Raw genomic sequence first — 14732 nt, forward strand, 5'->3', positions numbered from 1 at the left:
CATTTTTTATGCAAAAGCGGCGCAAACTTACAAATATAATTGTATTTTCTAAGTTTGTGCCACTTTTGCGTCAACAAATGATAAATATGGGCCTTAATGTCAGGCTGGCAATTAGAAACATCATACCTGAATCAGGATTCCTAGTGTATTGACATGCCTGAGTTCATGTAAGTGCAAAGGCAACAACCCACTGTAACTCAAACCAAAGGCTTCTGGCACTCACTTACCAAAATTATCACCAAATCCCTCAACTGAATAGATATATTTTATATAAGTCAAAATCCTACAGGCAAACATGGGGGTAGGCAGTAGAGAGAAGAGGTACAGAAAGTCAGTTGGAATGCTGTGCGTCCCATCTACCCCAGGCTTAACTCATTCCCTGGATCCAAATTCCTTTCAAAAACCCTTAATTAGCCCGAGGTCCCCACCCTTGGGGAAGAATGGAACCTAAAGGGGAGGGGGGCATGTGGCCTCTTTTCCTGAACTCATCGTGCCTATTATGGCCCCAGGGATCCCATCCCCCTATGTTTCTATAGGTGGTTGCCCCGGTGCCCACCCAGGAAACCCCCAAACTGCAAGTCAGGAGCCGCGGGGGTGACCGCCAGGCAGGAGCACTAGGGGTCAGATCTACAAGAAAGTGGCACATCAGTCCTGATGCGCCACTTTTCTTGCGCCACCCTTAGTCCCCCTAATGTTGCCATGGTAGCACTGTATTTAACAGTGCACTGTGGCACATGTTAGCACAATAGCATCAGAATTTATTACGCTATTGTGGTGCTTTGCTGGATTAGTGTCATTAATTATGGCTCTAGTCCAGCAAAGCATTAGCGAGGCCCTTAGTTTATTATGGGCCAGTCACTTTAATGCCTGTAATGTGGGCATTAAAATATTGGAAAATGTGACGCAGTAAAATCCTGTAGATTTCACTGCACCATTTTTTGCGGCCTCTCTATGGGGAACGCACCCCTTGCATACATGGCGCAAGGAGTTACAAAGTGGCACAGTGCTAGCATTGCACCACTTTGTAAATATGGCGCATCAGAAATGCCTACCTAGTGTCACATTAGCATAAACAATTGACGATAATGTGGCACAAGGAGGCACAAGGGCCTTGTAAAGCTGGCCCTATGTGTTTCTGCTGAAACAGACATGCCTTCCCTGCCCACATTCCTGCAAGCAGGGAAGACATGCTTGTTCCACCAGGTGGAAGATTTAACAATGCTTCAGTCAGACCAGAGCAAACAAATGTTTCCCTGCTCACATTCTTGCAGACATGGGAACTACTGTGTCCCAGGGGTGGGCACCTCATAACAGAGTAATTAAGCCAACCCCGTGGAGTTGGAATCCACGGGGCCTTAGCAGGCTGAAGGAGGGGGGCCATGTTGCACCCTCCCTTTCGAGTTCAATTTGGAAGGGGATGGGGTCCTTGGGGCCTTTAAGGCTCAGGGATTGTGGGCCTCTCCCCTTTTTTGTGGAACTTTTGCCCTAGAGGATAGGGTCCCCGGAACCTGTGAAGGCTAAAGGGGAGGGGACAGTATGGTCCCACTCCCCATTTTTAATGAATTTGGTGGATGGAGTCCCTAATAAATGTAGCAGGCCCCAGGGGATGAGGTCCCCGGGGAATGTGATTCGCTCAGGGACGTGCTCTGCCTCCCCTTAATTAAGGCACGAGGACCCAGAGGATGGGTTCCCCCAGGCCCAAAATAGGCTTGGAGAGGGGGCCCCACACATGTCCTCTCCCCAAGTGGTGTCTTAAAAAATAGCACACAGCTATTTTCTTTCCTGATGAATCGTAGCAGAAATGGACACTTAAAAAAAATGTTGTTCTGGGAACCCCCTCTCACAAGGGCTGGGGGTAAGTGGAGGGTATTTGTACCCAGCCCCCTTATGTTTTTTTTCTTCTAGAAATACGCAGGACATGAGTTTAAGCCCCCAAATCCTGTAATGGCTTCCTGAATACATTTTTCTTCATGTTGCAGGCAGTGAATCAAAACACTTGCCCCGGGGGAGCATATCTCCCACAGGAGCAAATTGGCCCAAGGAAAAAAACATTCCCCTGGACAAAGCAGAATGCTTATATTTAAAAACTGGGTTCAAGGGACTTTCCTTCAAACCCCAGCATCCAGATATGAAAATATTGTTCTTCCTGAATATGTCAGAAACTACTGAACAGATTTAAACCAAGTCACAAAAAGCACTCTTTCTGGACCAAGATCTAGCTACCTGCCAAATTTGATGAAACTATGTTCAGCAGTTTTTGCAGTAGTACTGTTGAAAAAAGTGTATGGGAAACGCATGGGGATTTTGCGTTTTGAGAACCCCCTTTTTTCTCAGTCCCCACTTGACCGACCACCCTGATCCTTTCTGTGAAAAACTAGGCAAAAAGTACTACTGTTTTGTTAAAGTTTTGTGAAGCTTTATCAAACAGTGCCACCGTTATTAGCAAAACAAAAAGGGCTTTTCCTATGGAAACGCTGACCTAACTATAACTACCCAATGATAGATAGATAGATAGATAGATAGATAGATAGATAGATAGATAGATAGATAGATAGATAGATAGATAGATAGATAGATAGATAGATAGATAGATAGATAGATTCTGTCTATTTTAAACAGTGACACAGGCCAACCTGCGAGATGAAGCTACAGCATCTAAGGCCAATTCACCCTGTGCAGATCATTTTTGTCTTACCTGAAGACAGACAGAATTAAATGATACATGAATCCCTTATCTGGGTGTGGAATTATTGCACCTAGCACACGTGGGTTGCCACAGAGACAAGAAACTGTCCTCACCAAAGTGAGCAGCTCCCAAATAGTGGTAAACAAGCACTACTCCAGCGGGAAAATTACAATGTCTGATTTACGAAAATGCACACAGATAATACAACAACTGAAGACTGAAGACTGGGTTTGTGATCACAAAATGACTCTCACCTAATAACAATACACAAAACCAACAAACAAGAGATTGACAGATATGTTGGTCAATGACAGGTTGATTCACTTCAGGCATCGTTATTCACTTGAGGCTCTTATGAGACAGGTAGGGCCGCACGAACCTTCAACCAATCTATTCTGTACTTAGTCACAGCCTACAATAACATCATACACCTAACTCATCCCCACATAAATCACACAGTCTGCACAGCCACACTGCATTCTTCATCTGTGCTTGTGTGCCTCCTAAACTGCTCATATATATTACTGACAGCTGCATTTGCCATTCATGACAAACCTCTGCCCATGAGGGAAACGTAAGAAGCACAGCACAAGCACTGAACAAGCAAGGCCCCAGCAGACATAAATGATTTTAAACAACGCTTTTGTTTTAGTTTAACTTACTCTATCCTTCTGAATGAATGTCTGTAAACACCTTCATGTGATGTAATATGTGCCTCCTCAGATATATCCAACAAATTACACTCCTATCCCTGAAGCCCCCATTTGAATTACATTTGGTAAAGAACAACCCACTTAGTTGAAAATACCACGTGCAGGTACATGTATGAATTAATCTTCTGCAGTTGCCTCTCTTCCAGTCCATTTAGGTAGGCTTACTTGAAGAGACTTGTGTGCTTACGAAGGTGTTTGGGTGAGTGATCTGAAGGGTTATTTTGGGTAAAGGCAACTGCTCTTACTAGTAAGTTGGGAGATTTCAGACTGTTGTTACAATCCTACAGCAACGCTTACTTGGGCATCATTTTTCTGCAGAGCTCTCCTCAGAAGTCCATATTATCCAGAAGAGTCTCAGTATATGCGGAAAATCGAAGCAGTGAAGACAACGTGCATGAAGAAACCCAGTATCCTGATGGCAAGGTGAGGCACTCAAATGGAACTATTTCATGTATTTGTAAATGAATGAGAAACTCAGGCCCTGATTTATACTTTTCGACTCAAACCTACGCTGAGGCAGGTTTGCGTCACAAAGTATAGCGCTGGCTTGCACCATTTCCGGATGCCAGCCGGGTTCCATATTAATGGAATGGTGCGATCCGGCGCAAAGGGTGGGCTAGCGTAAAAAATAATGACTTTGGCCGGATGGTGGTGGCTGTAGTGGAGATGGGTGTTTAGCACCAAAAAATGAAGCTAGGCTGGTTAGAGTAAAAAGAACTACTCTAACCAGATTAGCATCATTTTATGGTGCTACACCTACCATGACACATGACTTCTTCCTTAGAAAAGGCAGGAGTCATGCCCACCACCCCAATGGCCAGCATAGGGGACAAGGGTCCCCTGGGCATGGCCATTGCACCATGTGCCATGTAAAGGGGGCCATATCTAGGCCCCCTATGGCACTTATTTAAGCAAAAGGAAAATACCTACCTCTACTTACCTGTGCTTATTTGGGAGGGGGTCCCTCATCCTCTGCTGTCCCTCTGGAGTGGGTGGGGGTGTCCCTGGGGCCTGGGGAGGGCACCTGTGGACTCATTCCATGGTGTTCCACCATGGAAATGAGCCCACAGGTCCCCTAACGCCTTCCCTGACCAGCCGTTGAATATTTGCACTAAGCAAGCTTAGCGCCATTATTTAGGCCCGCCTACCTCCTGTGCACAGTTTTTGAACGGGAGGATAAATAAGGCGCAAGGGCCTTAGAGTCAATTTATGCCCAGGAACACTTACCTTGCATCTCATTGATGCATGGTAGTTTTCCGCTGGCAAAAAATGACTTTATTTCCAATATTTTGATGCTAGACGGGTCTAGCGTGAAAATATAAATATGGAGTTAAGTTAGCGCTGAAATAGCGTTAAAAAAAAAAACGCTATTTCAGGGCAAACAGAGTATAAATATGCCCCTCATTGTTTGTGGGAACTGCATATTCCCCTCCACCCCCGGCACTACATTTGGAATTTAAGAAATGTTCCTATGTGTTTGATTAAATGATGACCCATCACAACTTTCCAGAAATGGATCCCTTCTCACTCTTTGCATGATGATTATGATGTTAAGGTATGTATATCACTTGTTATCAGAGTTTTGCCATTTTGTACTACTTTATGTAACTAGTGTTGCTATTATCCATTCCATTGGTGCTGAATTTTTTGGCTTCATAAGAATGAAAGCGTGTCCGCCCAGGCTTGACAGTGTTTAAAAGGTCTCTGCAGCAAGAACATACCTCATTGGTCTCCCTTACTGGCTATTTGATTGCTGCAAAGAACGGTGACATGGAAGCTGAAGTGACGGCAGCTCTATATTACGGGCTTGCTCCAATATCTTTAGCTGTATGTTGCAGACACTATTTCAATCAGTACTTTAGAATATATTTGAGTGGGCTTTTGGTCTGCTCATTGGATATGATTTAATGGCCTTCTTGTCTATATAAGTTGCCTTGCCCTGATTCAATGGCTTTCCTCCCTATACTTGTGTTTGTTCCACCTAGGCAGCATTTAAGTTTCACCATGATTTTTGATGGGTTCAGGGCATTCATTTACTTCTGACATCATGGTACTATGTTTTCTTTCTAGCATGTGTGATTTATCACACTATGAGAGCACAAGTTCTTCTCCTCTCTCTCTCTCTCTCTTTCTCTCTCTCTTGTTCTTGACACGCTCGTCTTTCTCCCACCACCCTGGTCATTCTCTGTTTTCCCACCAACGAAACCCCTCCACGATGTCTCTGTATTCAGCCTCTCTCAAACATGGTGCTCTGCTGTAGCTGTGTGCACCTTTCTTTCTCCCTCTCCTGCTGCTGTCTCAGTGACTCTCTCCTGCTGCTCTTTACAAATTCTAAAGACTTCTAAAGAATGTGAGCCTGATTTAGACTTGAATGGGCCCTGTAGTGCTCGAATAGATGGTGGAGGACATTACACCAATCACCATCCTGACAGTACTTCGTCTGTCAAATTTAGAGATGACTGCTGGCCAATATTTATCTCTGTACATTGATAGGCATCCAATCATGTTTGGTAGACAGCTGATGTTGTTTTTCTCACAACTGTTTCCTAAAGTTTAAAAATGTTTGTTTTCAGAAACAAATTGCCAAAGCAGGTGTTTATTTCTGAAAATCAAGAAAGCTAATGACACCAACACCCTGTCAGTTTTCTCCAAGAGTTTGGGTGTCATTATTTTTTTCCCCTCCAAGCCATGTTTTACCTGATGGTGATGGACTGAAAAAAGGACCCTACACTGTCCACTCTTATTTGAACGAGTGGTGTATTGCCCTCTCTTTGACAGCTCCTACTATGTCGGGCTGTCAGAAAGAGCTTTAAGTTCATTGAGGAACCGGGGGCTCCATTGGCGGCAATTTTGTGGTCCAGCAGTCTCTAAATGCGGCAAGCAGTCTGAGAGTTTGTCGGATAGGGTCCTCCATTGAGTTTGTAGTGAAGCACTCTGTTGCCAAACTGTAAACCAGGCCCTTTGTTTTAACTGTGCACATTGAAGAATCTCATAGGAGAAAGTAATTGTATTTTATAGAGCAACTCAACTCTTCTTTGAAGAGCAGTTCAAGAGAATTAGGCCTTGTCTATTTAAGAGCTGAAATCCATTTTTAATATTCCATGCTGAGATTGTTTTAACCACACAAGACTACGAGCCTGTTTCGTATTTGGAGGGCTGCTTGCCAATAAGTGTAGGTGGAAGAAGGGCCACCACCACTTGCCCAACTACAGCCAAGTGGCTGTATTTTAAATTTTCTGCTGAACTGGTGTTTGAACTCTGCCCTTCATGGGGAAAGTTTATTTAGTGAAACAAAAGATTAACTGCATGTCCAGGATTTTTTTCCAAGACAAACTCCCACGAGAATGCTTTTCTCATCACTACTTTCTCATCAAGTTGTTTTAAAGTAAAAAAAAAAAATGAACAAAACTTCCAGGGCACATGCAGCATTGTCCGCCAGACACCACAGGGTATAATAACCACAGGAATTTTGTTCCATGGCTTAAATTTAAGATCACTAATACTTTTATCTTGATTAGTCAACCCATGGAAACAAAGCACTCACCAAATGTCACAACTTGCAGCTAGTCACACAAAATAACAATTTGCAAGAAGCGACAAAACTATAGTCTTGATTCTTTGGATAGAATGTATTTCATTTCACACTGTCTTCACTTGCTTTTAGGTTGAGCAAATTTTTAGCGATGGACGAAGAATCATCACTTTCCGTAATGGAACCAGAAAGGAGATAAGTGCAGATGGGACTTCGGTCATGGTGACCTTTTTTAATGGAGACATAAAAAAGATCTTACCCGATCAGAGAGTGGTATGAAAATACTTATAATTTTATATGCATAATATTAGTTACTCCTGTTCTAAAAGTAAGCACATTTTTTTGTTGGTTTTTTAAATTGTAGCACAATTAAGTGTCATAGCAAACAATACCTTAAAAAATAAAAATGCAATTCAGAAAGATACAGTTTAGGAAGATATTGTTTGCCGATCAAGCATAGTCAGCCTATGATCGCTCCCTTGTCCTTCCCAATCCCGACAAGAATGTTCCACCCTCCCTCTATAAGTATGTTAATCAGGTTGATGCTTATTACTTCTCTTTCCCACAGGAGTTAATCATTGACATAAAAGTAGATAGTTCTAATTTTGTGTTAGACATTCTATACAGGTGATTTGGTCAAATCTCCCACGGACAGTGTGTTTTCATGCTCTCTGAGCTTAAACTTTTTATGGAACACAGTTGTGGTGGATAAAAAAGAGTCAGAAGGCCACCTTATAGGTATTTTAAAAGCACCCCCATGTCATCTAAAATCATTGTGATGATCAGACCCTCAGATATTTGACAGAGTGTGTAACCCAGCAAAGGGAGTTTGGGATTTCAACCTGATCATTGACCACTGGAGGCAATGTTAAGTTCAAATTATTTGACTTTATTCAGATTTATCTTGAATTCCACCATTGTCTCAGTCTGCTAATTGTGAATGTAGCTTATATATTTATGAGTCTGGATCCATTAGCTTCAAGTGTACTTCATCTATAGACAAGGTTATTTTGTGTGTGTCTGCAAAAATGGCATTACGTTATGCCCATACAAAGGCCTACAGGAGTGGAAAGAGAAAGCAGGCATAATGTGTGCCTGTTCCCAATGCAAAGGGCCATGATAGTCTACTATCAAGAGAGACCCTCGAGGTCGGTGACCTCTCCCCTGCCATGACATTAATTGTGAGTCCAAACACACCAAGCTCAACTGTGTGCAGTGTGCTGGCAAGAAGCTACCAGTCCACCTGGCCAAATGCCTTTTTCGCATCTAGCTAAATTAGTACTGGAAGTATTGCCCCTTTTTCTACTGAGTGGATTGTCCTTCAGAAATTATCATGTATCTGCCAACCTTGAATGAATCCCTGTTGGCCGGGGTGTATTAGAGGAGGAAGGAGGAACTCTAAACCATTTGCAAGTACATTAGTATAGAATTTGACATCAGCATTTAGGCATGCTATCGGCCTGTATTAAGCACAAAGTTTGGGGACCTTACCAGATTTTGTGATTCAGGAGTCATTGGCTTCGCACTTTGCAGGGGTCACCAAGCCATTGTTGTAGAATCAATTAAAAGAGTGAGGTTAACTCTAAGGCTGATGTGTTTCTAAAGTGTTTCAGAGATTCCATCTGGGCCTGGCACTTTGTGCAATTTAATGGATTTGAAGCTGTGATCACTTCTGGTTGCATAATGGAGCATCAATAGTGCCTTCTTGCTTTGGTGACAGCTGTGCAAGTGACAAAGATGAGAAATAAATGGTTTGGTTTACATAGAAGAGTGGGTAGAGATTGTATAATATTGTGTAAATATCTCGGAAGGCTTCTAGCAATCCTCCATCTGGGTGATCACATGCCCATTGGGAAGATGTGTGCCTCGAACACAACTCTTCTTTTGTTTTTATCTGGGTTGCTTCACAAGATGTGGCCCTACCTTATTGTCCTGGTTCTCTTTCAGCTACCAGGATTTTACCTTCTAAAAGGCCTTTCTTTTAGCACAATATTTTTTGCGCTGTAGTTTTTTTAGCCCCATTGAATTTGCCCTGTTAAACTGCTTTAAAGGCATCCCAGTAGCACAGAGACCTACTTCATTAATATTCAGTCAGAAATACTTCACTCTCTGGGACTAAATATTCACTCTGTAGTGTTTTAGGTGCAAAATTCAGCTTCCGGGCAGAGAACATTGAGGGCCCAGTTTAAAGAGAATTCAATTGGAGCATGGTCTGCGAGTACTATTGAATTTATTCTAGAGTTATGTACAACAGGCATTAGGACATTAATGACCCAAGCATAATCAGTATTTCCTTTGGGTATGTGAAAATAATTTGAAGTTGCTCTTTACTACCTTATGCCTTCTCCTGGAATCATGGCAGCCCTCTGAACTGAAGAAATTTTGCATGGCCTTAAAGAGAGGTTCTTCATTTGATGTGTGGCTGCCAGTTCTATATTTTACTAGAACCCAGCACTAGGTTAAAGTGCCCCCTTAATATTATGTCTCAAATCTGTAGACCTTGAAAAGGTATCAACAACAATGTGATGGTTGGAATACTTTAAATAATCTCAGCCACTGGCATTCCCTCATTACGCATTCCATTCCAATGTTTTTCATTCATCATGCTGCTCTAGACAAAGGCCCGACTTATGCAAATCAGTACTTACCCTGCTTCTGAGGGAGGCAGTCCATCCCGATCTGCCAGAAGAGATCCCCTCCAGAAGGGACCACAAGTATCCCCATACCGGTTTTGCCCTGCTTGGGGCTTGTCAGTAGGGTGCAGCTTGAGTCCTATTGCATAATGAACACATAACCCATCTCTGGGTATACCTGTTGCAGTTGATGCATCAGCTGCAACTAGAACAAGGTGATGAATGTAATACTTAAAGTAATCCCGGCCTCTGGCAATCTCCCAGGCTCCATTCTAGTGTATCATTTCTCACCTGCAATGCCACTCTAGACAAAGTACCACCTTACTGTAAATCAGATGTGACCTTGCTCGTGAGGGGAACAGTACATCTCGATCTACCATACGTGATCCCATCCAGAAGGGGCCATAAGCAACCCCCGACCTGTTTCAGCCTTTACCTGGGGCTCATCAGTAGGGTGCAACTTGGGTCTTATGGCATAGTGAGTACATGACCTACGTTTAGGCACACTCATAGCACTTGCATCAACTGCAATGACAACAAATTGATGGATGGAATGCTTGAATTTATCTCACCCACTGGAAATCCCTTGGTCCACTTTCCAGTTCACCATTTATCGCTCACTATGCCACTCTAGACAAAGGTCTTAGCGCTCCATGTCTGATGAGACTGGTTCCATAGCCACAACCCTGCTCCTGTTTTTAAATACTAATGTTTTGCATGGTTTATCTGAATGGGCAGCTGTACTTTCAAATAATTTCCATTTTATTTTCTGCCACTTTGGGTTGCAAGTGTTATTACATTGATCCCGGCAACACATCTTTGAGTCCGTTGAAGCAATGGCAAGCTTGGATCATTTTAGAAATATCTTTTTAGAAAAAACTTCGGCCTATGTTTTCATAAATATTTAACGCTGGTCATAAGGATATGTATTGTCAGTAACATTAGCTAAATCTGGCAGTAGGTAGGCTTGGTTTTCCAACCCTGCACAAAATTGTATTTGGTGTATTCCCCCTGAATTTGGAGGCGTAGCAGAAACAATAGGAATAACTGCAACAGCAAATTTGTGTTTTGTTGTTCCTTATTTATTTGCAATTCATTTGCAAGCAGTCTTTTCCTGGTAGTAACCTCCGTTACCACTTTTATTAACTAAGTGGCAGATTTACGAATGACTTACCTTGTGCTTGCATGACACAAGTCGTCACAAGGTAACGCAAGTCCTTAAGTGGTATTTACTTAGCCATGCAAAGCCACTTTGCGTGGTTTAATAAATATAAATTACTACAATCCATCGCTTAGACCTGTCATACATTACTTTGTGTCGGGTAGCCATTAAATGGGTGGAGCTAAACATTCCCAAGCTTCCACCCATGTATTTTGATGCAAACTCAGATTTACAAAGACTTGTAAACCTAGGTTTGCACAGAAATGGTGTGCCTATCCAACAAAGGTGTAACAAGGAGAAATAGTTTTATTTCTACTCATTTATTCCTCTTTCTACAAGTGCTGCCTTCTGCTGCACACGTAGAAAGAGGAATATGCCTCTAAGGACTGTTTTTGTGTTCTTGTGCAGAAAGATGTCTCTTCCAGCACAAAAACAACTTTGCATGTAACCCAGTCACCTTCCCACTACTGCGCAAGGGTACCTGAATTCTCACTAGGCAGCACATAGTGCGCTAGCGCAAAGAGAGAGCAGAAATGCTCCTTATCACTGTAAACATAAACAACTTTGCTTGCTGCCCTGTGTTGCAGGAAAGAATAGTAAATATGCCCCTAAGTATCCCTAATCAGTGTTATATAAGTATTACTGCAGAGCACACATAAGTGGAATATCCACTTGTGAGCTTCACTAGTATGCACATAGGAGAGTAGCTTTTTTACCCACATAGACACATAGAAAACGCCACATGTGCATGATGTCTTACAAATAAAACAAATATGTAACATCGATGCATACATAGCTGTTTGTGATTTTCTTCAGAATATGAATTAATTTCCCATAAAAATCAAATATAATTTTAAAATAAAATATAATACTAATTTGTGTCTTCCCCCTATAATGTATTAACAGTTATCTCCTCACAAGTTGTTGGATACATAACTATCCATTGCACACATGAGATAACCTCAATACAATACACATTGGGGATACTTGCCTCGTAATTGTTATACCTCAGTCCCTGGGGTTAACAGGGCTTCCCTTGCTGCAATACAACCTGTATTACTACACCACTCTAAGTCCCCCATTACAACTGGCCTGTTTTTTTCAGATTCGTGTGCAAACTGCTGTTTGCACAAGAATCAGAATTACAATCTTTGTGGTAGTTATCACATGCTTTGCAGTTTTCTCTTGATAAATCTCCGTAGGTGCAACCTGCCACATTTTACAGAGGAGAAATGCCGATTAAATGCCAGTACAGGCAGATTTTGGTGCGCAAACCAAAATTCGCATCTTTTGCTCCATTTTAAAGGACACACTTTGGAATAGGTGCTAATAATCACTCATTCTAAATTCTGGTCCCCGTGGTATCAGATCTTAAAAGGTGCAATATAAATTGCCTTTTAGTTGGGCCACTTGTAATAAAAAGAGAAGTGCAGTACTACTGATAGGACTCTATTTTCCCTATTACCGTATAGCACTAAATGCACCACCTGTGTATTGTAAAACTATTATTTCTTGTTCCCACAGGTCTACTTTTATGCAGATGCTCAAACAACACATACAACTTATCCAAATGGGCTGGAGGTATTACAGTTCCCCAACAATCAGATCGGTGAGTGACGACAACATACTATGGAAGGAGGCTGGTGAAATGTATTCCGTTGTAGACTAAAGCTCACATTTACTAACATTTTGCATTGGGGTTAAATCCCTTATTTCATGCAGCTCTTGCACAAAGTCCATTTTGGCACTCACAAAGTCACCCAAATCCTGATTTGTGTGGCGTTGCATCAATTGGGCCTTACATGAGTGATGCATGGGCGTTTCAGTACATCCACTCTTGTATGTTAATGCAAATCCAAATTTACAAAGATTTGTATACATGGGTTTTCCCCCAAAGTGTTGCACCTACCTCAAGCTGGCGTAACAAGGAGATATATTTTTATTTCTCTTCATTATTTCCTCTTTGCATGTGTGCTGCAGTCTGCCCTTAGTGACTGATTATAAGTGGGCTATGTCGATTGAGGAAACTATTGCATCCAATACGTTCTGACGCTGAGGTTTTTACATTTTTTGGGGCACAATAGTTTTTGCCTATTTTACCTTTTTGGACAATAGATTTAGCAATTTGTTTGTCAGTCTATTTGTTTACATGGAATTGAAGCTTCTGATCTTTTTTTCTTTCCTCTGCACCTGTTTTGCCTGTCAATGGGGTCATAAATAATAGGAAAGTAGAGTTGCTAAGATAAAGTGATAGAACCCCAGCACACCTAATGCCCACGTGATATTGTCAGTTATTTTTGTTAACAACAGCCAGTAGTTTTTGGAATCGTACCGTGTTCAAAATTTGAAAGTGTTGTTTTAGTTTTCACCCTAATAAATCTTTTTCTTTCTATTGCCTCCACCATTCTAGGTATATATTTTATGTCATTATTATCTTTTATCTTGTTCTGCATAATTTTTTCATTTTATATCTATGTAACTGAACCTTTGCCTTTATTTTCATGATTTCTCCTTGCCAAGTATAAACCTAGGCCGTTCTCTCTGAAATTGGTGGTCAAATTTCTGTGGTACTCAGAGAAGATGCATGCGAATCAAGGTGCTTCGCCAGTCAAATTGGTCACCACACATCTCTCATGATTAAGAGCCAATGAGAATATGACCAAGGGGAAGAAAACATAGACCTTTGTTCCCTGGGGCCTCCTGGCGATGCAAGAGAGGCATAGGTTTTGAATCCATACATAGGCTAAAATAGATACAGCACATTTATGTTATTTCTAAATAAAATCTCAAAGAAGTTCTGTGTTGGGGCTCCTACCATTGAATGTCACCTATGAACCCCAGTTGTAAAAGGAACAAAGCAAAAATACATATTTTCAAATGTTATATGCCTAAAGGGATCTATGTTGGGTGCCAGGTCTTTGTGATCTAAATCTTCCCATCTACAGGCCCTCGGAACTTAAACAACATCTACATATTATTTGTCTAAGTTCAATGTCAATATGCCAATAGTCCACTCCAATATCACATACTTGTGTGACTTTAAACTCAAAGCACCAGATTTAATACAAGTGTTGCACTGCCCATGTGTCATGCAAGGTAACCCAAGGACAACACAACACTAAAGTCAGATTTACCAAGCCACACAAGGTAGCCCTTCAGTGCCTAATAAATGTGGAGTAAATCTGCCCCAGGGAGGGGGGGGTGTTCCGTGAGTGGAGAGAGGGTGCTCCCACACATCCACCCCTGGATTATGGCACAATCCCAGATTCACAATGAGTGGTAGACCTACCACTACACCTTCCCAGGGGAGGCATAACAAGGAGAAATATCTTTATTTCTCATTGTTTTTTCCTCTTTCTCTCTGTGCTGTACTCTTGCACCATGACGCAAGAGTGTCTGAATTGGCAATAGGCAGCAAAAGTGCGCTAGCACAAGGAGAGGACAGAAATGCATTATATAATGTTAAATATGGCTCATTCCTGCCCTTTCACACAGTGCAGCACAGCAAAGCACAGCAAGGTGTATTGCTGTGTTTCATTGCATTGTGTGAAATATTGATAAATCTGCCCACAAGAATACCTTCCACTGCACACAGATAGATAGCTAGAGAGATGCATTACATCACCCCAAATGGGATTGATCAAGTTACTGAGGAACATCCTGAAACTTTCATTCCATTCAAATCCAGCAAAATCAAGAGACTGGTAAAAGAAATACACTAGACCTCTGCAAGGAAATACAGACTGGATTCAATATGCCAGAAGGAAATTGTAACACCAGAAGGCAATTATGAACACAAATGAAATCCATAGCTGCAAAAATAGACTTTGGAACTAGTCCTTCTATATCTAGGTCCTCCAGGCTTTGAAGTAACACCTCAATCTGCATGAAACTCATCCCACGCCTTCTGCAATTCCAGAAGGAGCTCAACACTCGCTGCTTAAGGACTTACTTTACCCAAAACATCTTAAGGCACTTACACCCAATACAGTTCAGAACAACAAGC

General features: G+C 41.8%; 1 protein-coding gene across 2 annotated transcripts in view; it reads left to right on the top strand.

Moving 5' to 3' along the window:
- Positions 1-14732, top strand: part of LOC138295908 (centromere protein J-like) — a 387581-nt gene that overhangs the window by 351763 nt on the left and 21086 nt on the right. For both annotated transcript variants that reach the window (XM_069234528.1, XM_069234529.1), the window contains 3 exons: positions 3718-3822; positions 7064-7204; positions 12251-12335. In XM_069234528.1, coding sequence (XP_069090629.1) covers positions 3718-3822; positions 7064-7204; positions 12251-12335 — 331 coding nt within the window. The remainder of the gene's footprint in view (positions 1-3717; positions 3823-7063; positions 7205-12250; positions 12336-14732) is intronic.

The sequence above is a fragment of the Pleurodeles waltl genome, chromosome 5 (assembly GCF_031143425.1).
Source record: "Pleurodeles waltl isolate 20211129_DDA chromosome 5, aPleWal1.hap1.20221129, whole genome shotgun sequence".
In the NCBI taxonomy this organism is placed as follows: domain Eukaryota; kingdom Metazoa; phylum Chordata; class Amphibia; order Caudata; family Salamandridae; genus Pleurodeles; species Pleurodeles waltl.